The sequence below is a fragment of the Odocoileus virginianus genome, chromosome 7 (genome assembly GCF_023699985.2).
Source record: "Odocoileus virginianus isolate 20LAN1187 ecotype Illinois chromosome 7, Ovbor_1.2, whole genome shotgun sequence".
Taxonomy (NCBI): Eukaryota; Metazoa; Chordata; class Mammalia; order Artiodactyla; family Cervidae; genus Odocoileus; species Odocoileus virginianus.
In genome coordinates this window covers 53,338,193-53,363,436 of record NC_069680.1, presented here as the reverse complement: position 1 = coordinate 53,363,436, position 25,244 = coordinate 53,338,193, and the positions used below count along the sequence as shown (strand labels likewise).

Genomic DNA, 25,244 nt, shown 5'->3' with positions numbered 1-25,244 from the left:
CTATTTCTTCCATGGTTAGAAATTCTAAGGCTATAGTTTGTATAACTGATTATAGGTATGAATATGTTTAATTTACAAGTAATATGGAATACTTTCTACAGATCTGTTAATTTGAAATATTTAGACTGTTGCTGGCATAGTTTTTTAAAAACTGGAAAACATTAAACCATTCATTGATGTGCTAAATGTCTTAACTCTGGAAGAAAAGGCATCAACCTAGGAATTAGAAAAATAAATTCAGTCCTAGCTCTTTCACTTAAAAATTTATTTAACCTATCAACCTCACTTTCTTAATGTTTATAAACAGGAAAAGACCTCAGAGTTGGAGAAGATTAAACTAGCATTTGTAAATTGTGAAAGCATTTTGTAAATTGTTAATGTATAATGCTATCATTAATAAAATGTACTAGTTTCCATCCTTCACAATTCTTTTTAAACTTTCAAATATTTGATATCATTTTAGTACCTGTGAATTGAAGACATTTTTATCTCCATTCTGTTGACATATTTAAATATATACAGATATATGCATATATCTTTTATTATGTAATCATTGCATATTTTCTGAAAGATACCTATATATGCATACAGATATTGTTGTCTTACAACATGAATTTAATCCATTATGGCATTTTACTGTCATATTTATAAATTCAGTTAACAGTTTCTGCATGTTTTAAGACTTTGGCAGGTTTTCCAAACTGTTGCAGGAATCAAAATTTGTAATTGCTTATGGTAAAAGTTTTAGCAACTAAAAGGCTCATATATCAAGTTCCACATTACCTTTTCATTTCATCCATGAAGTCGTGTATGATGTGTGTGTGGTTTTTTGTTTTTTTTTTTTTAAGGTCCTTATTCCTTGAATGGATACAGAGTGAGAGTATATAGACAAGACTCTGCCACCCAGTGGTTTACTGGCATAATTACTCATCATGATCTCTTCACTCGCACCATGATCGTTATGAATGATCAGGTAAATAGTCCAGTTTTGGAAAAGAAACTGTTTGCAATTCACATACTCCATTCCCCCGCACGCCCGGTGGATCAACAAATTGATACTATTTTCCATCTCTAGGTTTTTTGCAGTCATATAATCCTAAAAAGTTCACATTTATATGATGTTACATAGAGTTCACTTGAAGTTACAATAAGATAGTAATGCCAAACTTATTTCAGCACTGAGAAAATCAGTCCCTGAAATGGAGGCATCAGACTCTCTTAATTGTTTAGTCTTTTTTTTGGTTTATCCTTAAGTCAGGTAAAACTTTCTTAAAGTCTTAGCTTTTCTGTCTCTCCAGTAATAAAAGATATTTCCCAAATGGTTTCTTTTCACAAATGAAAACTTAAATGTACTCTAAAGTTCTTTTTACATTCAATTTCAGAGTTGTTTTACTCCTCTAAGTTTTATAGTGAATATGGAGAATGTTAAGGATATGAATTTCATAGGGAGTTTTAAGCAACAGTCTGAAATTAAATTCTTAATTTCAAATCTTTTAAAGCTGTACTATATTTACGCCCCAGAAAATAGATATTTGCATCTTCCTGCTTGAATGGGTTGTGGAGGGTATCTGAATAAATAAGAACTCCCTCTATAAACAATGCAGATGCTTTGGTTAAAATTTTCATCAAAATGCTAAATAAATTGTATAATTTATTTCCTTAAAAGCTAACATACTTTGACCTCACTGAAGCACAAAATTGCCTTCAGTTTTTAAAATAGTTCTTTCTTTAACCTGACTTTTCAAGATTACTCTTCATTTATACAGTTTTTGTCCTTTTCTGCTTCCCATGCTCTATTTTCTCTTTTGGCCACTCTGCGCAGCTTGCAGGATCTAGTTCTCCGACCAGGGGTTGAACCCAGGCTGGCATTAAAAGCAGGGAGTCCTAACCATTGACGTGCCAGGGAATTCCCATCATGCTTTACCTTCCTGTTTTATTTTACAGCTGTTTTCTGAAAATTACTTTTTATTTTTGAAATACATATTATGACTTGGCAATATATTCTTGAATAACTCTAATCCTTATTTTTCTAGGTATACCTGCAATAGATGTGTTTGCTTTTTAAGTTTTGGTTAGAACATGAAGCAGTTACCTTCATAACATTTGGGAGATAATTTTATCTTTAATGATTAAAGGTGATTTATTGTAGTCTGACAGTGTCTTACAAATTAGGTATCTCAAACTGATTTCTAAACATCTTTACTCAGTAAAGAAATTATACCTATCATTATATTGGCTAGCTGATTGGATTTAATTTTGTTCTTGTTTTGTGTCATGGATTAGGTACTAGAACCACAGAATGTCGATCCTTCTATGGTTCAAATGACCTTTCTAGATGATGTTGTTCACTCTTTGTTAAAAGGTGAAAATATTGGCATTACATCACGGCGAAGGTCTCGTGCCAGTCAAAATAGCAACACTGTTCACGTATGTATGTTGTTAGTGATGGATAATTGTAAAATATTTTCCCTTAAATCACTTAGGATCAGGTAGTAAATAGTCATTATCAATTATTTTTAGGGTCATTTTACACGTGCCCAAGCAAATAGTCCCAGACCAGCAATGAACTCCCAAACTGCTGTACCAAAACAGAATTCACACCAGCAACAAAGAAATATTCGTCCAAATAAGAGGAAGGGCTCAGATAGCAGTATACCAGATGAAGAGAAGATGAAGGAGGAAAAATATGATTATATAGCACGAGGAGGTAGGACCCACCAACTTTTAAGGGCATGGGAAAAAATAAAACAAAAACTCATTTAAAATAAGCTTATTTAATATTAATATGAAAGGTAAAACTGTTCTTTTTTTTTTTTTTTTTTTAATCTCCTAGAAAATCCTAAAGGTAAAAAACAGGTGATGAACAAAAGAAGGAAAGCTGAGGAAGATGAAAAGAAACTAAATATGAAAAGACTGCGAACCGATAATGTTTCAGACTTTTCTGAGAGTAGTGACTCAGAAAATTCAAATAAGAGAATAATAAATAATTCCTCAGAGCAGAAGCCAGAGAATGAGTTGAAAAATAAAAACACTTCAAAGATAAACGGAGAAGAAGGAAAATCTCAGAATAATGAGAAGGCAGGAGAAGAGACACTAATAGATAGCCAGCATCCCTGGGATCAAATACAGGAAGATAAAAAACATGAAGAAACAGAGAAACAGAAGTCTGTTGACTTTCAGCGTCAAGAAAAAATGATTATCCATTCATCAGAACAGGCCACACTTTCTGATCATAATTCTAGTGATTTACTTCTTCAGGAACGTAATACAGAGAAGACACACACAGTGGAATTATTACCAAAGGAGAAGTTTGTATCCAGACCGCCCACTCCAAAATGTGTTATTGATATTACAAATGACACTAACACAGAAAAGGTGGCTCAGGAAACCTCAAGTAGTACCTTTGGCCTTCAAACACTTCAGAAAATGGATCCTAATGTTAGTGATTCAAAACATTCAGTGGCAAATACAAAATACTTGGAAACAGGAAACCAAGATTCTGACCAGAACTGGGTCAGTGATGTAGTTAAAGTAGATTTAACCCAATCAAATGTAAGGAATGCTTCTTCAGGAAATGAAAACTTGAGTATGGAAAAAGAGAAAAATCAGTATGTCTCTTACTTACCTTCTCTAAGTGCCGTTTCTGTCACGGAAGATAAGCTGCATAAGCGAAGTCCACCCCCAGAAACTATAAAATCTAAACTTAATACTTCAGTAGATGCTCACAAGACAAAATCCAATCCCTCACCTGAAGTTGTTAAGCCTAAAGTCAACCATTCCCCTGAATCCGTAAAGTCTAAAGCCACTTATGCAAACAGCCAAACTGCTGGTGAAAGAAGACCCGCAAATAAGATAGAGCATGAGTTATCAAGATGCAGTTTTCACCCGGTTCCTACTAGAGGCAGTACATTAGAAACTACAAAAAGCCCTCTAATCATTGATAAAAATGAACATTTTACAGTTTACAGAGATCCTGCACTTATTGGGTCAGATACAGGAGCTAACCACATTTCACCTTTCTTAAGCCAGCATCCTTTTCCTCTTCATTCTTCATCCCATAGAACATGTTTAAATCCAGGTACCCATCATCCTGCCTTAACTCCTGCACCGCACTTACTGGCTGGATCATCCAGTCAAACTCCATTACCTACCATTAACACTCATCCTCTGACTAGTGGTCCACACCATTCTGTTCATCACCCTCACTTACTTCCTACTGTGTTACCCGGAGTGCCTCCTGCCTCCTTACTTGGTGGCCACCCGCGACTAGAGACTGCTCATGCCAGCAGCTTGAGCCACTTGGCATTAGCACACCAGCAGCAGCAACAGTTGTTACAGCACCAGTCACCTCATCTTCTCGGACAAGCCCATCCATCTGCTTCATATAATCAGCTTGGACTTTATCCAATTATTTGGCAATATCCAAATGGAACACATGCATACTCAGGACTTGGTCTGCATTCTAAGTGGGTTCACCCAGAAAATGCGGTTAATGCTGAACCTTCGTTAAGGAGGGTAAGTTAAGCTGTGGTTTACCATATGTCTCATATTTATTAATCAACATATATACAGGTGCTTTTTTCAGTATCCCATTAATTGTTTTTAGATTTCTTACTACAAAAATGTCTAGAATTTTATATATATATACTTTTACTTATTTATTTATGGCTGTACTGGGTCTTCATTGCTTCATGGACTTTTGTGGAGAGCAGGGGCTACTTTGAAGTTGCGGTGTGCAGGCTTCTCATTCCAGCGGCTTCTCTTGTTGTGAAGCACAGGCTTTAAGGGTGCTCAGGCTTCAGTAGTTGTGGCTCCCAGACTCTACAGCACAGGCTCAATAGTTGTGGTGAAAATAAAAGTCACTCAGTTGTGTCCAAGTATACAGTCCATGGAATTCTGGAGTGAGTAGCCTTTCACTTTTCTAGGGGATCTTCCCAACCTCGAGACTGAACCCAGGTCTCCCACATTGCAGGCTGATTCTTTACCAGCTGAGCCACCCGGAAGCCCAGTAGTTGTGGCGCATGGACTTAACTGCTCCTTAGCGGGTGGGATCTTCCTAGACCAGGGCTCAAACCCCTGTCTCCTGCATTGGCGGGTGAATTCTTTACCACTGAGTCATCAGAGAAACCCATGCTAGAATTCTTTAAACAATTATTTTTGTGATGGTTATGGAAGTTTTGATGCTTAGTGACTTTGGAACTGTAAAGCTGAAATCTCAGAAAATCCTGTGTTTGTTTTTTTTTTAAAGCCAATTGAAGTAAACTTAAGTTGTTTCTAAAATTCCTATTATGAAAAATGAGTGTCTTCATAATTAATTATGGTATATACCCATAGTTATTTTTGCTCAGTAAATTCCTCGAAGTGAAACTTCGGGATATAAAATTAATATAAAATTATAACACTTTTGGTATGTATAAACAAGTAATTCTTAAAAGAAAAATTGTTATATTTCCCAGCTGATATGACACTGATGTATACTACAAGCTATGCCTAAGCCCCTTGTTCTCTTAAGGCCACTAATGTTGGAGATTCCTGATATTTGGGAGTGAAGATGGGGCTGATATTCTCTCTGCCTGACAGAGTATTCCTGAAGATGGTGATGAGGGTTTTTATTCCTTCATGGGCTGTGTGGTTTTGGTAACCAAATTAATTTTCATGTTAAGAAATGGTTGTTGAGGGCATTACCAACCCCATTCTAAAAAATGGGAGATTGGGGATCACTGCTAAACTTCCAAGAGACAACTTAATCCTTTATGTGGACCAGGATGCACTTTAAGTATCCTCTAGAATCTTCTAAAACACATTTTTTAAAATTTATTTTTATTGTGATAAAAACTACACATTAAATTTATTTAACCATTTTAAAGTGTACGGTTTAGTAGTGTTAAGTATATTCCCATTGCTATACAACAGATCTCTGGAACTTTTTCATCTTGCAAAACTGAAATTCTGCCCATGAAACATTAATTCCCTTTCCCCCTAGTTCTTAATACTCACCTCTACTTTCTGTTTCTATGATTGTCTGTTTTATATACTTCATATAGTGAACTCATACAGTATTTCATGTAGCATAATGTTGTCAAAGTTCATCCTTGTAGCATGTAATAGGATTTCCTTTTCTAAGCTGTGCAGTATTCTTTTTTATGTATATATAGGTATATACCAGTAACTCTTGTAATCTGTATAACTTCAGATTTCTGGATCTTGTAAAATTGAAACCTTTTACACATATATTTGAATGATCTTAATGTATATATCAGAGAAGGCGATGGCAACCCACTCCAGTACTCTTGCCTGGGAAATCCCATGGACGGAGGAGTCTGGTAGACTGCAGTCCATGGGGTCGCAAAGAGTCAGACACAACTGAGCGACTTCACTTTCACTTTTCACTTTCATGCATTGGAGAAGGAGATGGCAACCCATCCAGTGTTCTTGCCTGGAGAATCCCAGAAACGGCAGAGACTGGTGGGCTGCCGTCTATGGGGTCACACAGAGTCGGACACGATTGACGCGACTTAGCAGCAGCAGCAATGTGTGTGTGTGTGTGTGTGTGTGTGTGTATTTACTTTTTTTTTTTCTTATGTGAGGTTTATGGTGTATATTTTTAGTCTTAAGAAATTTTATAGCAGCATATCTTTGGTGTAATATATTGTTTTCACATTCTCATTTTGAGATGTCAAATTTTTTCACTTTGTTAAAACCGAATGATAATATTTTCCCAATATCAGACTCAATACAGTATAACTCAACAAAACATGCTCTGGAAGAGTTTCAGTGAGTCATAGTATAGAAACAGTCTTGAAGCATGTGATTAGATAGTTGTAAGTCTCAACATAGACATCAGTGTCACCAGATACTATGAGAAAGGCAGCATGTTACTATTAAAAATGAATTTTGTTGTACCTCCACACCTCCAGGTTTAATGCTTAAAGTGAAATGGAGTATAAATGGGCCTTGAAACTGTAATTTTTTTGCCCAATCTAAATGAATTATGACATTGGGAAAACTACTTTTGACAACAAAAATTGGCAAATAAACCTGATGAAATCTGGTGAAATGTATTTTAGCAACATGTTTTCTTTTTCTACTAGTAGCAGTATGGTCTTTTGGTGTTATAACATTAGGAAATCATAAAAGGTAGGTTTTCCATACGTCATTTGTAAGGTAAAGGCAGTAGCTTCAAGATCTGCAATCAGTAAATAATAACAAATTCCTGGAAATAAATTTTTTTGTCGGCACCTCCTGGCATGTGAGATATTAGTTCCCCAACCAAGAATCAGACTCATCCCTGCTGCAGTGGAAGCACAGATAACCACTGGACCACCAGGGAATCCCCTGGACAAAACTATTTTAATGCTGATTAACTTTCTTCATCATATGGAAAAATCCATATAACTATGGTAGTTGTCTCAATATTTCTCATAAAATATATTTACTGAAAGTCACATACTTCATAAATATAAAGTCCTACTTTGATATTGTGTTTAGCTTTTTCTAGTAACTGAAGGATTTTCTTTCTTTTTTTTTTTAATAGAATTCTCCCAGTCCTTGGTTACATCAACCTACCCCTGTGACCTCAGCAGATGGTATTGGATTACTTAGTCACATTCCTGTCAGACCTTCCAGTGCAGAACCTCATCGGCCTCTTAAAATCACAGCACATTCCAGTCCACCAGTGACAAAATGTTTAGTAGATCACCATAAAGAGTAAGTTCGCCAATGCTTAAAACATATCTTTTATAGTTTTTCTTAATTGTTTATAAATAGGTGTTTTTAACAAATGTCTTAAAACTAGGCTGAATAATTATTATTATTCTGGTTTTATATCCCTTCTAATTTTCTTAATATTACAGCACTTGCAAAGTCATGTTTCACTCTTATGATACAATAGTAATGCATAGAAGCTATGTTTGTGTCATACAAGAAAAAGTGTTTACAGAAACCTTCATGTATTTTCTTTACAGAGAACTGGAGAGGAAAGCTTTCATTGAACCACTGCGTTCTGTTGCATCCACATCAGCCAAAAATGACCTGGATCTAAATAGGTCACAGACTGGAAAAGATGGTCACTTGCATAGGCATTTTGTGGATCCTGTACTGAATCAATTACAGAGACCACCCCAGGAAACTGGAGAGAGATTAAACAAATATAAGGAGGAACACCGTCGAATTCTTCAAGAAAGTATTGATGTTGCTCCCTTTACGACTAAAATCAAGGGTCTTGAGTGTGATAGAGATAACTATTCCAGGGTAGCATCGTCATCTTCTAGCCCTAAGAGCCATGTCATCAAACAAGACAAGGATATAGAATCAGATATTTATAAAATGAAGCACTCAGTGCCTCAGAGTTTGCCTCAAAGTAACTATTTCACTACATTGTCTAATAGTGTAGTCAATGAACCACCAAGGTCATACCCATCCAAAGAGATTTCAAATATTTACACTGAAAAACAGAGTAATACCCTTGCAACAGCAGCTAATCCTCAAACTCTGACTTCATTTATATCATCTCTTTCAAAACCTCCACCTTTGATAAAACATCAGCCAGAAAGTGAAGGTTTAGTAGGCAAGGTACCAGAACATCTTTCCCACCAAATTGCTTCTCATTCAGTAACAACTTTCAGAAATGACTGTAGGAGTCCTACTCATTTGACAGTTTCGTCTACAAATACACTCCGGAGTATGCCTGCTTTACATAGAGCACCGGTATTTCACCCACCGATCCATCATAGCCTGGAAAGAAAGGAAAGCAGCTATAGTAGCCTTTCCCCTCCAACGTTAACTCCAGTGATGCCTGTAAATGCTGGTGGGAAAGTTCAAGAATCACAAAAGCCTCCAACACTGATTCCTGAGCCAAAAGATACTCAGGCAAGTTTTAAGAGTTCTACTGAACAGAGTTTGACAGAAATGTGGAAATCTAATAATAACCTCAGCAAAGAGAAAGCTGAATGGCATGTAGAGAAAAGCAGCGGAAAGTCACAGGCTGCTATGGCATCTGTCATTGTACGTCCACCTTCTAGTACGAAACTTGATGGTGTGCCAGCAATGCAGTTAGCTTCCAAAGATCGAGTTAGTGAGAGATCTTCACTTGGGGCAAATCAAACAGATTGCCTCAAACCAGCAGAAGCTGGAGAGAGTGGAAGAATCATTTTGCCAAGTGTGAATTCAGACAGTGCTCACATAAAATCCGAAAAAAACTTTCAGGCTGTCTCACAGGGCAGTGTGCCCAGTTCAGTCATGTCTGCTGTAAATACAGTGTGTGATACCAAAATGGATATGTTCACATCTGCCGCCACTACCCCCAGTGTTTCCAGCTGGGGTGGGTCAGAAGTAATTTACTCATTATCAAATACCATTTTGGCCTCTAAGTCCTTAGAATGTACCTCTTCAAAAAGCATCAGTCATTCAGTGGCTCACACACAAGAATGCACGGTCAGCATCACAGCTCCAGTTACACCAGCCAGTAGTAAGACAGGAAGTGCTGTGCAGCCCAACTCTGGGTTTTCAGGCACAACTGATTTTATTCATTTAAAGAAGCACAAGGCAGCATTGGCTGCAGCTCAATATAAAAGTAGTAATGTCAGTGAGACTGAGCCTAATGCTGTGAAAAATCAGACATCTTCAGCCTCCCATCTCTTAGATAGCACTGTAGTCTGTAGTACAATAAACAAAGCAGACTCTGTAGGAAATGGGCAAGCGTCCCAGACAAGTCAACCAAACTACCATACTAAACTGAAAAAAGCCTGGCTTACGAGACATTCAGAAGAAGATAAAAATACTAATAAAATGGAAAATTCAGGGAGTTCTGTATCAGAAATTATTAAGCCATGTTCTGTCAATTTAATAGCCTCTACATCTAATGATCTACAAAATAGTGTAGATGGTAAGATCATAGTTGATAAATATGTAAAAGATGATAAAGTAAATAGAAGAAAAGCCAAACGAACTTATGAATCTGGCTCGGAAAGTGGAGATTCAGACGAAAGTGAAAGCAAATCAGAGCAAAGGACTAAAAGGCAACCTAAGCCAACTTACAAAAAAAAGCAAAATGATCTTCAAAAGAGAAAAGGTGAAATGGAAGAAGATTTAAAACCCAATGGGATTCTCAGCAGGAGTGCCAAAGAAAAAAGTAAATTGAAGTTGCAAAGCAATAATAATAGTGGTAAGTAAATTAATTACTTTTTATCTCAAGTAAAATAGGCTGCATGTTCTTGCAGTGTTCTCTGAGAATTAGAGAGCTTAAAGGCATCTTCGATTTCTTTCATTTGCCTTAGTGTAATGTGCTCACAGACTTCATTTCTACATTTCACAATTACTGGTAAAAGGAAATGAGAGAAGGTCTATTTCTTTTTCAAGAGGCTTGTGGAAATATATTTTTACATAGCACTCATGTTGGCAAAAACCCATTGTGTACTTTAGTAATTGTTCAGAATTTTGACTATTTCTATACACTAAAACTGGATTTCTAATACACGCATACCTTGTTTTACTGTGCTTTGCAGATACTGCCTTTTTTTTTTTTTAACAACTTGAAGGTTTGTGGTAACTCTGTGTCAGGAGAGTGTTGGCACCATTTTTCCAACACTTGTTCACTTCATGTCTGTCATATTTTGGTAACTCACACTTTTCCATTGTTATTATACTTGTTTTGGTGATCTGAAAAAGTGGTCTTTGAAGTTACTATTGTAAAAAGATTATAAATCACTGAAGGCTGAGATGACGGTCAGCCTTATTTTTTAGCAGTAAACTATTTTTAAATTAAGGTATGTGTATTGTTTTTTAGACATAATGCTGTTGCACACTCTAGACTGCATTACAGTGTAAATGTAACTTTTATATGCACTGGGAAAGAGGAAAATTTGTGTACTTTTTGGTGGTGGCCTGAAACTGAACCCACACCATCTCTAAGATATGACTGTATTAGATATTTGCCTATAACAAGATAATAGTTGAAAAAAGTATTCCTTTTCACAGAACCTTCCATTAAATCCATGGCTGATTCATGTCAATGACAAAACCACTACAATATTGTAAAATAATTAGCCTCCAACTAATTTAAAAAAAAGTCTCACTTTTAGAAGAGAACTACAGAATAGTGTGGCTGTGGCCCATATATCACCCTTCTGTCATCTAGAGACAAAATTGAAAACCTAATGAAAATTACCTTCTATTTAACTACTAATGTTACTCATTCAGGTAGTCCATAACAATGCGTAAAAGTTAAAGAAAAGCAGGGGTTTTGTGGTTTTGTGTGTTCATTTCTGTATTCAAGAAGAATTTCCATAATTAGTAAAAGTTTCAAAATGTGTTTGTGGCTACAAGAGAGAGAATAAATATACTTGCCACTATAAAATGTCTATATGTTTTTAACTCTAGAAGTAGTTTTTCTCAGCTTGCTTATTTTTTTAGGTATGTTGCACAGTGCAGAAAGAGGTTCATAGTTTCACTATCTGTGTATTCATCCACATGCAATATATGAAATATCTGTGACAATGTGGACATTTCAGAAGTACTTTCATAAAACATTTGGATGCTTTAAAAGGCTCTTATTTGGGCCTTTTCGCTGAATGAGGTCTTTCCCACATGCCTGTGTGGAAACCAGAGGCAAAGTGAAGGAGAGAGAAGCAGGAGGATGGAATCATAGAGAAGGACAGTCAGAAGTGAAAGAACGAAGGAAATCAACTAGAGACAGAGAGGCTGACCGACTGAAATGCCAATAGAAGAAAGAGAGGGAGATTGACAAAAAGGATACAGGATACGTGCCATTTATTTGAGAATTGGAATGTATAGCCTATTGCTTTTTCTCTCTCCTGTGTTCTGCTTACTTCCCTAATGAACTCAAGAGGCTTAGTGTGGCCAATAGGTGTGATTTCTCTTTTGTTTCACAAAACATTTCTTTTGGTGTTGAGTATTCAAATACTGTAGTTAAACTTCCAGAAAACAGAGATGGGAAGTTTCCAGCTTTTAATGTTTACAATATTGTTATAAACTTAAATTTATAAAATGAACTTTTAATGAGGTATATATCCTGTTTTCATTTGGAAACAGTGACTATACATGTTTCCAGCTAAGTTTTAAGACAGACTGGAATCAGCACTTCCCCCTTAACCTCCCCTACATAGTAAATAACATTTAGCATAACACAGACTACTTTAAGTCCCATTTATTTCCAAGTCCAAAATAATATTAAGTGACTTAATAATATTAATTAAGAGTTGATTTGATTGTGTTCTGGGCTTTCTAGAAAAATTCTTTAAATTGGGAGTTCATAAATTCTAAACCTGAGTCAGTTATCTCCCTCATGGATTAAATCTTTGTCCTTTTGGTGTTCATTGGGGTGGTCATCAATCATAGTCAACTGAAAAAAAGAGTGAAGTCTGTACATAGAGAGTGTAATATGATTGCATGGATTATTATACATATATAATCATTACACAAAGAAACATATCATAGTGTGTTTTTTTTAGTACATTCTAAAGCCAGGTAGAATAGAATTAGCTTTATCTGCTGTTTTGAAGTATCTTCGTATTTGCTGCCTTTTGTTACTGATAATTAAAAGTTGTCTGCTTTTCCTTGGCTAATTTTTTACATAATTTTATTTTGTGTACTGAAATTACCTACCAAATTTAAATGTAAGTTAAGTCCTGCGATACACAAAAACAGTGGTTTAACTGTTACCCAAGTTCATTTCTATACCTCAAAAAAATATTTTGTGGATAATGGCAGGTATCACAGATTAAAGGTTAGTGTGTATTTTTCTTATTTTCTTCCCCTTTAGTTTTCTGTTGCTAGAGCAGTTGCTTTAAGGATTTGCTGAAAATCAGAAAACTAAGGTTGAATCTGGTATAAAGGAAGAATAAATATCCATTGAGTTAGATATTTTTTTGTTGACCAAGTGTCTCAGTCTCAAACTTTTAGATTTTAGATGGCACCAATAAATTATATACATAGAATTGAAAATGGAGAAACGGATTTCAGCACAGTCACATTTGGCCTAGGCTAGAAGCAAAAGATATAATATCAAAAACAGCCTCTATATGACCTGGGCATTCATATCTTAATAATTTATTCATTTACTTTAAAAAATGATTTAAGTTTTCATTTCTGTCACAGAATTGAGAGTTGCTTTGAAATGAATGTCTCATTCTTTCTTATAATACTATATTTAAAATTGTTCACAGTAGTATGGTTATTCATACTTCGAACTGTTCCATATGTCTGGAATGTAAAAGTATATTGGTTAATAGTCCTTTTTCAGTTTTAAGTAGAAAGATTTCACTTAGTTTATTCTTATATAATAAAGTAGTAAATAAGTGCGGAGAAGGAAATGGCAACCCTCTCCAGTATTCTTGCCTAGAGAATCCCATGGACAGAGGAGCCTGGTGGACTGCTGTCCATAGGGTCGCACAGAGTCGGACACAACTGAAGCGACTTAGCATGCATGCATTGGAGAAGGAAATGGCAACCCACTCCAGTATTCTTGCCCAGAGAATCCCAGGGACGGGGGAGCCTGGTGGGCTGCCGTCTATGGGGTCACACAGAGTTGGACATGACTGAAGTGACTTAGCAGCAGTAAATAAATGATTGTAAGTAGTGTAACATATAAAAAGTATCAGCAGTATACTATTCTATTGTTCATTCTGACTTCTAGAAGCTCTAAATTTTTTTATATAGTTCATCAAAGAAATCTGTCTTATACACAGAAATAACAAGCCTTTTACACAAGCCTTCTGGAAACATTTTTTATTCCATAAGTGGTATGTGTGTGCCCACATATGTGTTTCTCTAGTGGATTAAGCCAAATGGGTTGCCTTTTGTTAGTGACAGAACATGTAAGGGTAAAGAACCAGGAGCAGTCATAAAAGGGCTTGATACTGGAGCCTGTTTGAAATGGGCCACCCTGGAGTTTAAACCCCGCACTTCCTATGTTAAGATGTATGTGATCTTGCTGTAATTATACTGTGCATGCTATCAGCAGGTGGCAGTGAGCACTCAGGACAACAGTTCTGCTCTATGCTTCTGCAAAAAGTATATTATCTCAGGAGAACACTTGAACTGCCTCTGATCCACAAAATGGGCATGCGTAGTAAACACTATGGTAGGATATACAATTTATTCTTTCACCATGATAGAAGTAACAAACTGTAAATCTCAAGTCTAGCATATAACTAGATTAATATGGATAGTATGAGTATGCTTATAGGAGTCAACAAATATTTGCTTGTCCCAGAATGTAAAGCTTTTAAGTGAATATATTTTTAAAAATTGAATAGTCTGCATTTAACTTAGATATGATGTTATGAGTTCTTGCTGCTCTATAGATGACTGATTACTTGAGCCAATGTTAAAACAACCATTAAGTTCAAGTTAATAAATGTGATCGAGCAATGATGCAGAGTACAGTAAATAGTTTTTTCTCTGTAAATATTAACACAGTATAGTGCATTTGAGTTTTGTTTTTCTTTAGACCTCTCTGATGCCTTCTTTTCTTTATATCATCAATAAAAACAGCCAGTTTAATCCTGGTTTTTTTCTTTCACATCCTTCAAACCCTTTTGTTTTTCTAAAAGATACTGCTTCTATCAATATATTGATAACAAATGGAGAGCATTATAATAAGGGAGAGATATTAGGAGAAGAATCTTAGCCCTCATCCCACAAATATATTGTGATAAAATCAACATTTGTCTTGGTTCACACTTACCTTGCAGAATCAGATTAAGTATTTCAAAACTACATAAATATATTGAAACTATCCTATAGTTTCTAAGAAGTATTAACTTTTGGTCGTTAGGTTCTTCATGTGCATCTTGAAAGAGACTTCCTACATACACCAAATTTATCTGTAGAACTATATTTTTAGCTCTAGGCTACCATTGAAAATTAACGATTCTCATATTTGCTACTAAATGGATACAAATATTGAACCTAGGAAGATTTCAATCAGCTGGAAATTTCACTTAGCTCTGCATTTCAGTCATACTGATGTTAAAGAGTTCATTCGATTAATAGAATAATAAAAATGCTGCTATGGATTTTTTAGTTGTAAAGAGTACCTAGAACTGTAATCTCTTTTCTACAATCTCAATATATGGTCATAATTGTATAATTGACATTTTTTTTTTTTTTGGCCTTCATTCCAAGTGATTTTTTAAATTGAGTATTAAGGTGTTTACCTTTGTAAAATGTTACAGTCTTGCTAATACTTTCCTACTGGTTTTACAGCTGGCATCCCTCGTTCAGTATTGAAAGATTGGCGTAAAGTCAAGAAGCTGAAGCAGACTGGGGAGTCCTTTTTACAGGATGACTCCTGCTGTGAGATAGGGCCTAATTTGCAAAAGTGCCGAGAATGTAGACTTATTCGGAGTAAGAAGGGAGAAGAACCAACTCACTCACCAGTATTCTGTAGATTTTACTACTTCAGAAGGTAAGTTGAAAATTCATGATGAGGGGAAAATATGTTAATAGATATTGGAAGTTATACTATCATCTGAGGGTCTTCTGGAGATGGGAATGAGGCTTTGAGTCTATGTTTCTGAAGCATTATAAAAGCATTGTAAAAAGATACTAAATTTAGTCTTGTGTGCCAATTTAAGAATAGTTAAATGTTAGACTAAACTCATATTCTTACTGCTAGTGTTCAGAGGGCCTTCCTCTTCTGAGAGATTTATTCTTCCTTAAGGAGGAAATGTTAGTATTTTTTTCCTAAATGATAGGAAACAGCAGTTTATTTGTATAAAACAAAATAATGTCACATATATATTTGCATTAGCCACAATAACAGATAGTCTATAAATCTGTGTACTATAAGCATTATAAAATGACTAGAAAGATTTGTTAGCATGTTGCATTTCACGGGTTGCAGTAAATATAAAAACAACTTAATAGTTTCTAACTTATATTCTACTGTAATACTAGTATTACTAAATAATACTTTAATACCAAAATTTTATAAATTTGTAAGAGTTTAATGAAGCTGGGTAATGCCACCAGTAGAGACTAGTTGATGTCCCAGATTCCAGAATCAATCATTCCTGGATTTCAGTTCCAGCTCCATCCCTTAGTTCCTATATGACTTCATTAACTGTAGTAGGATTATAGATAAGCCTGTCTCATCTGTATAATAAGAATGATAGTGGTACCTGCCTCAGAGATTTCATGAAAGTGGGATGAGATAAAGTACACAAAGTCCTTAGCATAGTTCCAAGCTTGTATGAAATGCTCCTCTGATGTTATTTGCAATTATTTTTCCAAATCATCATCATCATCTTCCTAAGAAGTTAAGAAGCACTTTGCTCTGGCAAATAAAGGTACTGTGGCCCAGTGGAGATCCCAAAAATACGTGTTGGTGTGAAGAGAATATTTCTTCTTGGTTTTTCTAGACAGCAGTCCTGAAAGGACAAACAACTTCAAAGATTTGTTTTAGAAGGTAGTCCACGTGGAAGTTCAGAGAAGATGGAAAAGAAGTCAGGAGAGTGGGTTTGAAGAAATAAGAAAACCTTTGTGAAGGGTACAGAGGGCACCACTGAACCTGGTGGCTCAGTGGTAAAGAATCTCCCTGCCAGCGCAGGAGACACGGGTGTGATCCCCGATCTGGGAAGATCCCACATGCTGCAGAGCAACTGAGCTGGCTCACCGAAGCTCTCGAACCTGTGCTGTGGAGCCCAGGGGCCCCAGGGCCCGGGCTCCACAACGAGAGAAGCCACCACCGCGCGAAGCCCACGCGCCACACATCGAGAGCAGCCCCCACTTAGCACAGCCAGAGAGGAGTCCTTGCAGCATGGAGCACCCGGCACAGCCAAAAATTCATAAATGGCCAAAAAACCTTTGGGAAGGTTTTAAGGAAAGAGAAACATAGCACAAGCTGAAATAATATGAATTGTAATGAAAGGAGGAAGTTACTTTTTTAAGAAAAAGAGGGAAAGGTAATAAAAGGATAAGAAAAACTGGTAAAGGAATGTTGCTGGTATTGTCCATTTGAAAAATACAGAATGATTTGTAATGTACTACTGATATCCTCTCTTTGAGAGTTGAGTGAGAACAAAAATAACTGAAAAATAACCATCAGCCTGTAGGAAAATGGCAGTTTTGCCTTCTGTTTACTCTAAACGGAACCTGAATTGAGTGGGTTACAGAAATTGGAGGGCAGAAGCTCAGAGAAGGAAGTAAGCACACCAGTGGATTTCCTGTCACACTGTTTCAGTCTTGTCCCTCCAAATCACTTTAATGAAGTGTCATTTTAATTAATGAAGAAAATGTACTTTTTAATTTAGCATTTAAAAAAGTCTCAGTCTTAAGGTGATTTAGAGCACTTTCAACTGTAGAGGTTGCTGCTTTAGATGATGTATAAAGTAATTGCATTGCTCAAGGCAGCTTTTGGCCAGCATTTTAAGTCTTGTCATCATGAACCACTTGGATAGTTTTCATTTGATTAGAGTTAACTAGTTAACTTAAGTGATAGGGAAGATCTTATTTCTCGAAACAACCTGAAATTGATACCACTCACTGCCATTTGTATAGCACTATGGGAGTCAGAAGTTGGTTAAATTTTGTTAATAAAGTTTGTGTATGTAAAGAGCCACACTATTTTCATGTTTTTTAATTGTAAATTAATTTATAGTTTTATAATATAAAACTATAAATTCACTGTATAACTTTTTAAGCCTGGACTGGTTCTTGTTAGATAATGCTTTTATGTTTTAATGTTTCAGATTGTCATTTAGTAAAAACGGAGTGGTTAGAATAGATGGTTTCTCTTCTCCTGACCAGTATGATGATGAAGCTATGAGTTTATGGACACATGAAAATTACGAAGATGATGAACTAGACATAGAAACATCAAAATACATCTTGGATATAATAGGTGATAAGTTCTGTCAGTTGGTAACATCTGAAAAAACAGCTTTGTCCTGGGTGAAAAAGGATGGTAAGAAAGTTAAATACTTAGAACATGCAACTATGCACAATTCGTTTTAAGAATGTCTCTTCAGGGTATGTTTTACCTATGGGAGAAGCCCTTAATCTTACCTTGCCTATGCTTGTTTACTTTTACTTTGATAATGACACTTTTTTATGTGTAAATACACCTAAATGTATTCAGTTAATGTATTTTCCACTTGAGGTTGAATTGAATGATTAGCAGTTTGTGAAATTACAATAACATTTTGGTAATAATTGAGCACAATAAAGCCTCTTTGAATGTGAGATTGAGAAATTTCAGTATTTGCCAGGGAAATTTCAGCATTTGCCATATAAAGACATACTCCATCCCAGTTATTTAAGCTTTTTATTCATCACAGCCTTTGCAGTTAGATAAATTTATATTTGGATCTCAACTTTCTTCCTCGTTTAACTGTATGAATGTGAAATGGGAATGATAACTGCCTCATAGATTTGTTTATAAAGTAATATTTACTAAGGAAAGCATCCAACATACTAGGCACCCTAAACATCAGCTTCTTTTCCTTCTCATCCCTCAAGTCAGCAGTTCGTCCCCCAGGGTCATTTGGCATCTGAAAGGTGCCAAACTGAATGAAATAAAAGGTGCCTTTCCTTGCTAACTGAAAGGTGTTGGGGTTGTAGAGAATTAGCATCTTAATAGGTGGAAGCCATAGATGCTACTCAACATCCTACTCTGCACAGGTTCAGTTCAGTTCAGTCGCTTAGTCTTGTCCGACTCTTTGCGACCCCATGAACCACAGCACGCCAGGCCTCCCTGTCCATCACCAACTCCCGGAGTTTACCCAAACTCATGTTCGTTGAGTCGGTGATGCCATCCAACCATCTCATCCTCTGTCATCCCCTTCTCCTCCTGCCCTCAATCTTTCCCAGCATCAGGGTCTTTTCCAATGAGTCAGCTCTGCGCATCAGGTGGCCAAAGTATCGGAACTTCAGCTTCAACATCAGTCCTTCCAATGAACACCCAGGACTGATCTCCTTTAGGATGAATTGATTGGATCTCCTTGCAGTCCAAGGGACTCTCAAGAGTCTTCTCCCAACACCACAGTTCAAAAGCATCAATTCTTTGGCACTCAGCTTTCTTTATAGTCCAACTCTCACATCCATGTATGACTACTGGAAAAACCATAGCCTTGACTAGACGGACCTTTGTTGGCAAAGTAATGTCTCTGCTTTTTAATATGCTATCTAGGTTGGTCATAACTTTCCTTCCAAGGAGTAAGCGTCTTTTAATTTCATTGCTTCAGTCACCATCTGCAGTGATTTCGGAGCCCAGAAAAATAAAGTCAGCCACTGTTTCCCCATCTATCTGCCATGAAGTGATGGGACCGGATGCCATGATCTTAGTTTTCTGAATATTGAGCTTTAAGCCAACTTTTTCACTCCTCTTTCACTTTCATCAAGAGGCTCTTTAGTTCTTCACTTTCTGCCATAAGGGTGGTGTCATCTGCATATCTGAGGTTATTGATATTTCTCCCGGCAATCTTGATTCCAGCTTGTGCTTCCTCCAGCCCAGCGTTTCTCATGATGTACTCTGCATATAAGTTAAATAAGCAGGGTGACAATATACAGCCTTGACGTACTCCTTTTCCTATTTGGAACCAGTCTGTTCCATGTCCAGTTCCAACTGTTGCTTCCTGACCTGCATATAGGTTTCTCAGGAGGGAGGTCAGGTGGTCTGGTATTCCCATTTCTTTCAGAATTTTCCACAGTTTATTGTGATCCACACAGTCAAAGGCTTTGGCATAGTTAATAAAGCAGATGTTTTTCTGGAACTCTTGCTTTTTCGATGATCCAGTGGATACTGTCAATTTGATCTCTGGTTCCTCTGCCTTTTCTAAAACCAGCTTGAACATCTGGAAGTTCACAGTTCACGTATTGCTGAAGCCTGGCTGGAAGAATTTTAAGCATTACTTTACTAGCGTGTGAGATGAGTACAGTTGTGCGGTAGTTTGAGCATTCTTTGGCATTGCCTTTCTTTGGGGTTTGAATTAAAACTGACCTTTTCCAGTCCTGTGGCCACTGCTGAGTTTTCCATATTTGCTGGCATATTGAGTGCAGCACTTTCACAGCGTCGTCTTTCAGGATTTGAAATAGCTCAGCTCGAATTCCATCACCTCCACTAGCTTTGTTCGTAGTGATGCTTCCTAAGGCCCACTTGACTTCACATTCCAGGATGTCTGGCTCTAGGTGAGTGATCACACCATCGTGATTCTCTGGGTCGTGAAGATCTTTTTTGTACAGTTCTTCTGTGTATTTTTTTTTCTTCTGTGTATTCTTGCCACTTCTTAATATCTTCTGCTTCTGTTAGGTCCCTACCATTTCTGTCCTTTATTGAGCCCATCTTTGCATGAAATGTTCCCTTGGTATCTCTAATTTTCTTGGAAGAGATCTCTTGAAGTGAAAGTTAAGTAGCTCAGTCATGTCTGACTCTTTGTGACCCTGTGGGCGTGACCCTGTGGACGGTAGCCCACCAGGCTCCTCCGTCCATGAGATTCTCCAGGCAAGAATACTGGAATAGGTTGCCATTTCCTTCTCCAGGGGATCTTCCCGACCCAGAGATTGAACCTGGGTCTCCTGCATGCAGGCAGACGCTTTCACCTCTGAGCCACCAGGGAAGCCCAGGGAAGATCTCTTAGTCCCCCACAAAAGAGAATTATTCATGCAAATGTCAAGGGTGCCAAGATTGAGAAACCCTCCATTAGATGTAAGTCTTCTGAAGAGAGTTACTAATTACACCAAGAAATCTGCTCTTGACTGTTAATAAATCCTTTGAAATCCTTGGTTTAAAGTCTTTTGTGCATTTCAGTGAAAATTGTATGGCAAAGACCATGTTTGCCTTAAAATTTTTATTTCTCTGTATTTCAGCCAAAATTGCCTGGAAAAGAGCAGTGAGAGGCGTCCGGGAGATGTGTGATGCATGTGAAGCAACATTGTTTAACATTCACTGGGTCTGCCAAAAATGTGGATTTGTGGTCTGCTTAGATTGTTACAAGGCAAAGGAAAGGAAGAGTTCTAGAGGTTAGTTACAGCTTCATCTAAATTGAAATTTTTTTATTAAGATAGTTTTCTTTAGGACCACTGATCTGGAAAATTAGATGAGTTAGAGGCTTTTTTCCCTGCCTTCCTTAATTACGAATATAATAGGGAATTTTGTGATGTTTATTTTTTAAAAAAAGTTAACCGCAGCGTATTGAAACAGCAAGATTTTCTAAAATAAAACTATCTACACCTTTTTAGTCTGATTAGTAGATCCACTGTCTCAGGTAGATGTTTTCTTAATGTAGCCCAAATTTAGGTTAGGCTTTGATGCCTTCCCTTCAGAGTCCACTGTTTCAGTGCCTGAACTCCCTTAGAAGACCTATTAATTACATAGTCAAGCAACAAAGTCACAATTGAATACTTGCTAGAGTGAATTGATTTTTCCAAAAATTGGTCCATAAAGCTTAAATCATAATGTTTAAGAATATGCTGCCACTAGCACTGTTTATCCCTAGTTAGAAAATGAAAAAGTATTATATGTTAAATTATTTTTTTTTAATTCTAGAAAAATAAAGTGGCACAGAAACAGTGTTCTTCCTGCTGGAAGATATTATAGAAAGTTTAAAAAGAAAGTAACTAATTTTACCTTTTTCTCCTGCTGTACAAGTGTTTTAGACAAAGTGTATCCAAGGCAATTAAGGAAGTAGCTACTTAAGTACTAGCAACCTTCTGAAGGTTTTGGGGGTCTAGTCTTAATGAGAGGATTCAAATTGTGCAAGTATTAGAAGTAAAATCACATTTAGTGGTAGACTATTCAGTATCTAAAAGCAGTGAATGTCATTTTCATTGCAGGCAGCTCTTTTTCAAAGTGGTGTGTCAGATAGATGAACTGCGATTTAGCCATCAGTGGCTTTTCCAGTGATAGGACTACTAAAGCCTCACCCTTTTTCTTATATACCCAGCACTTACCAAAGCACCCTGAGCAAGTGGGAGAGCTCCACAGCTAGTTGTTTCTGTGATATGTATCTTATGCTCTGTGAAGCTATAATAAGGAATGCATTTTAGGCAGTTAAGTATTTTCAGAACCTTAAGAGTCTATTTGGATATTTTCGGTTGAGAGAAGAACTGGCTGCAGTGTTATAAAACTCCATTCCTTTTTACTGGTCCCATGTTACTTCATTGTCCCTTTGCCAAATTAAGAAGAAATTAATGTATTTTTTATATTGTATGCATATGTAAGCATGACTCCTTTCTTAAACAAGATAAGTTGTATATATATAATAAACCTAAGTTGTGCTGCTGTCAGATACCATAGTACTATTAATTTTGAAAGTATAGTCTGTCAGTCAACCATAGATTTTTAAAGTATAAGCTATATGCCTTCAGTTTTATTGTGTCTTATAAATATATGAATATATATTTGTTTTATTTATATATCTCCTTATTTCACTGATAAATATTGCAGTAAGCTTACACTGACTAGGTTATAGCTATATAGTGGTAACTAACCTAAGTATCTAAAACATAAGTAGAGAACATTTATAAGTTACTATGTAGGTTTTGTAGGAAAGTCAACACTTCTAAAATCAGTTTTTTTCTGGATTTGAATTTTTATTTCTTCTAAAACTTTTTGTGAAACAGTTCTAGATTTTTTTATGTTGATTTAATGAGCTTTTTAACATTTATTGAAGCCCTTACAGCCATATCATGAGTAGTTATCTGTATCATTAGTTTTATAGAAGAAGATCTTGAGATCAAGGTACTAAACTTTTTCCTGTGTATGATATGCCTCATGCTATGTGTGAATACACTGACTACTCCAGGTATGGAGTCTTGTTGCAGTAATAACTATTAAATACCGTCTATCAAGTTGAAGCTTTTTACATGTCTTCTGACAGTTTATGTCTTTGACGCATTAAAAAAAATGAGTTGGCAGTAGCCTCAGGCTTAGAAGTCTAAAGTACCAAGATCAGGCCTAAAGCCTGTTTGCCACAAATAGCTAAGAGTAAAAAGTTAGCTACAGGAAAGATTGAGGTGACTAATACATTAATGAGACTAAAGAACAGTCATTTTAGAAAAGGCTAGTAACATTTTATATGTTTTATGTCTTATTTCTATAGAATTCTCAGAATAGTGGAAATGTTTGGTTTTTTTTCTTTTAAGAAGCAAACATATGAAGCCTACCATTGACATTTTATATAATTGTTAAGCTCTTTATATATACCATCAATTTTATAATTATAAAACCATGGTTGATATAAAAATACACATTATAATCTTACAGATAAAGAATTGTATGCTTGGATGAAGTGTGTGAAGGGACAGCCTCATGATCACAAACATTTGATGCCAACTCAAATTATACCTGGTTCTGGTAAGTATAAATATACATTAGTGCCTTAGTGTAACAGCTTTTCATTGTTCCAGATTACTTAGGAGTAGGTAGTAGTAGTAGAATGAAGAAATAAGGTTTATCTAATCTTGAATATTCTTTTTCTGTTCTTAGAATCCTCTGTGCAATAGTTAGCAGGATAAGCCCAAACCCAGTGATGAAGAAAGCCATAGAGGAACTATTTTAGATGGAAAAAACTAGGCGTTCTCTGGTTGTCCAGTGGTTAGGGCTCCATGCTTCCATTGCATGGGAGCTTGAGTTTGATCCCTAGGTGGGTAACTAAGATCTTGCAAGCTGTGCAGCTTGGCTGAGAAAGTGGGATTGAGGGGAACTAGAATGTAATGAAAAAGAGTGTATGAGATTTATTTATTACAGGTTATTCTGCCTTTTTTTTTTTTTTTTTGAGCATACTGATTTTTGATTATAGAGGTAAAGGAGGAAAGAACAGTGAACACGAATTTAGTTGAATGATCTAACCTGAAATAGAAGGGATGAAGGAAAAATGGAAGAAATGTGAAAAGACACAAGAAAAACAAAAATTTTTATAATCTTAACAACTAATGATAACCTTTTAATTAACCATTATATTTTGTAGTTTTGACAGATCTTTTGGATGCGATGCACACTCTTAGAGAAAAATATGGTATTAAATCCCATTGTCATTGTACTAACAAACAGAATATACAAGTTGGAAATTTTTCTCCTATGAATGGTGTGTCTCAAGTGAGTGAAAATTCTCTATTCAAGTAAACTGCATGGTTAAAAGAATCAACTTTGATATTTGAAATCCACTTTAGGACTTAACGTTTTGTAAATTATGTTTCCCATGTTACTGTATAAATGTAACCTCTACTTTTAACTCTGAATAATTGAAGAGATAGTATTTTTAAAATTCAACTGTTCTACCTTTGTAGGTTTTACAGAATGTTCTTAATCACAGTAATAAAATTTCTCTGTGCATGCCTGAGTCTCAGCAGCAAAGTGCCCCTCAGAAGCCTGAAAGTAATGGCAGCAGCAGTCCAGGGAGTGATGTGAGCACAGACAGCAAGTTGGCTCCTCCAGAATCCCAGTCACCCCTGCACTGGCTCGCAGATCTTGCGGAGCAGAAGGCCAGGGAGGAAAAAAAAGGTAAATCTGATTTATCATGATAGAAGATTTGTGATCAGCAGTGTACTATTATACATTAATGTACTACTGTCAACTTAGACCCGTTTAGTTTTGCTTTTTGCTTGCCTTGTGGCTTAGGGTCAGTAAAACATTTTTCTTAGGAACTCAACTTCCTTGATCATATCAAAGCTAGGTACAGAATCATCTGTAGATGAGCACATTAATAAAGCCACCAGGGCAGTAGATTTGTAACTTATCTACACTTTATCCCTGTCTTAGCTATAGCATTCTTCATTTGTGACAGGTGCAAACTCACTTTCATGTCTAAAATATTGAGGAAGGCCTTCTCATATTCAGACTATTTGACTCCTAAAGGATCTAACCCATCCCCTGGTGTGTGCCCAGGTGCTTAAATCACTAGTACTTCATCTCTTGCTGTAAAATGTAGAATCCCTTTGTCTGTACTTTAATAGCATGTTTAATTTTATTTGCATTTTTTAAAATGTTTCATTTTAGAAAACAAAGAATTTGCCCTTGAAAAGCAAATTAAAGAAGAGAGAGAACAAGATGACCCTGATTCTCCAAATAGCAGAACATCACCTCCTGTATCCCAGAATAATGAACAAGGTTCAACATTACGAGATTTGCTGACCACAACTGCTGGCAAACTGCGTGTGGGTTCTACAGATGCTGGCATTGCCTTTGCACCAGTTTATTCAATGGGAACCCCTGTGAGTGAGAAGCAAGATTTTTGTATTTCATATGGGCCTTAAATTTAGATTCGGGGTCTTTGCTGTGAACTACA

The 25,244-nt window shown here is 36.3% G+C and overlaps 1 protein-coding gene across 4 annotated transcripts in view; it reads left to right on the top strand.

Moving 5' to 3' along the window:
• The window catches only part of JMJD1C (jumonji domain containing 1C), a 308,159-nt gene that overhangs the window by 261,667 nt on the left and 21,248 nt on the right, over positions 1-25,244 (top strand). For 2 of the 4 annotated variants that reach the window (XM_070470721.1, XM_070470719.1), the window contains exons 5-17: positions 849-973; positions 2,284-2,427; positions 2,521-2,707; positions 2,834-4,515; positions 7,535-7,707; positions 7,965-10,162; positions 15,226-15,427; positions 17,712-17,926; positions 20,827-20,979; positions 23,225-23,314; positions 23,928-24,055; positions 24,247-24,460; positions 24,956-25,170. In XM_070470721.1, coding sequence (XP_070326822.1) covers positions 849-973; positions 2,284-2,427; positions 2,521-2,707; positions 2,834-4,515; positions 7,535-7,707; positions 7,965-10,162; positions 15,226-15,427; positions 17,712-17,926; positions 20,827-20,979; positions 23,225-23,314; positions 23,928-24,055; positions 24,247-24,460; positions 24,956-25,170 — 5,726 coding nt within the window. Of the gene's footprint in view, positions 1-848; positions 974-2,283; positions 2,428-2,520; positions 2,708-2,833; positions 4,516-7,534; positions 7,708-7,964; positions 10,163-15,225; positions 15,428-17,711; positions 17,927-20,826; positions 20,980-23,224; positions 23,315-23,927; positions 24,056-24,246; positions 24,461-24,955; positions 25,171-25,244 lie in introns of those variants that run through there. The other 2 variants (XM_070470720.1, XM_070470722.1) reach the window with 2 other exon arrangements.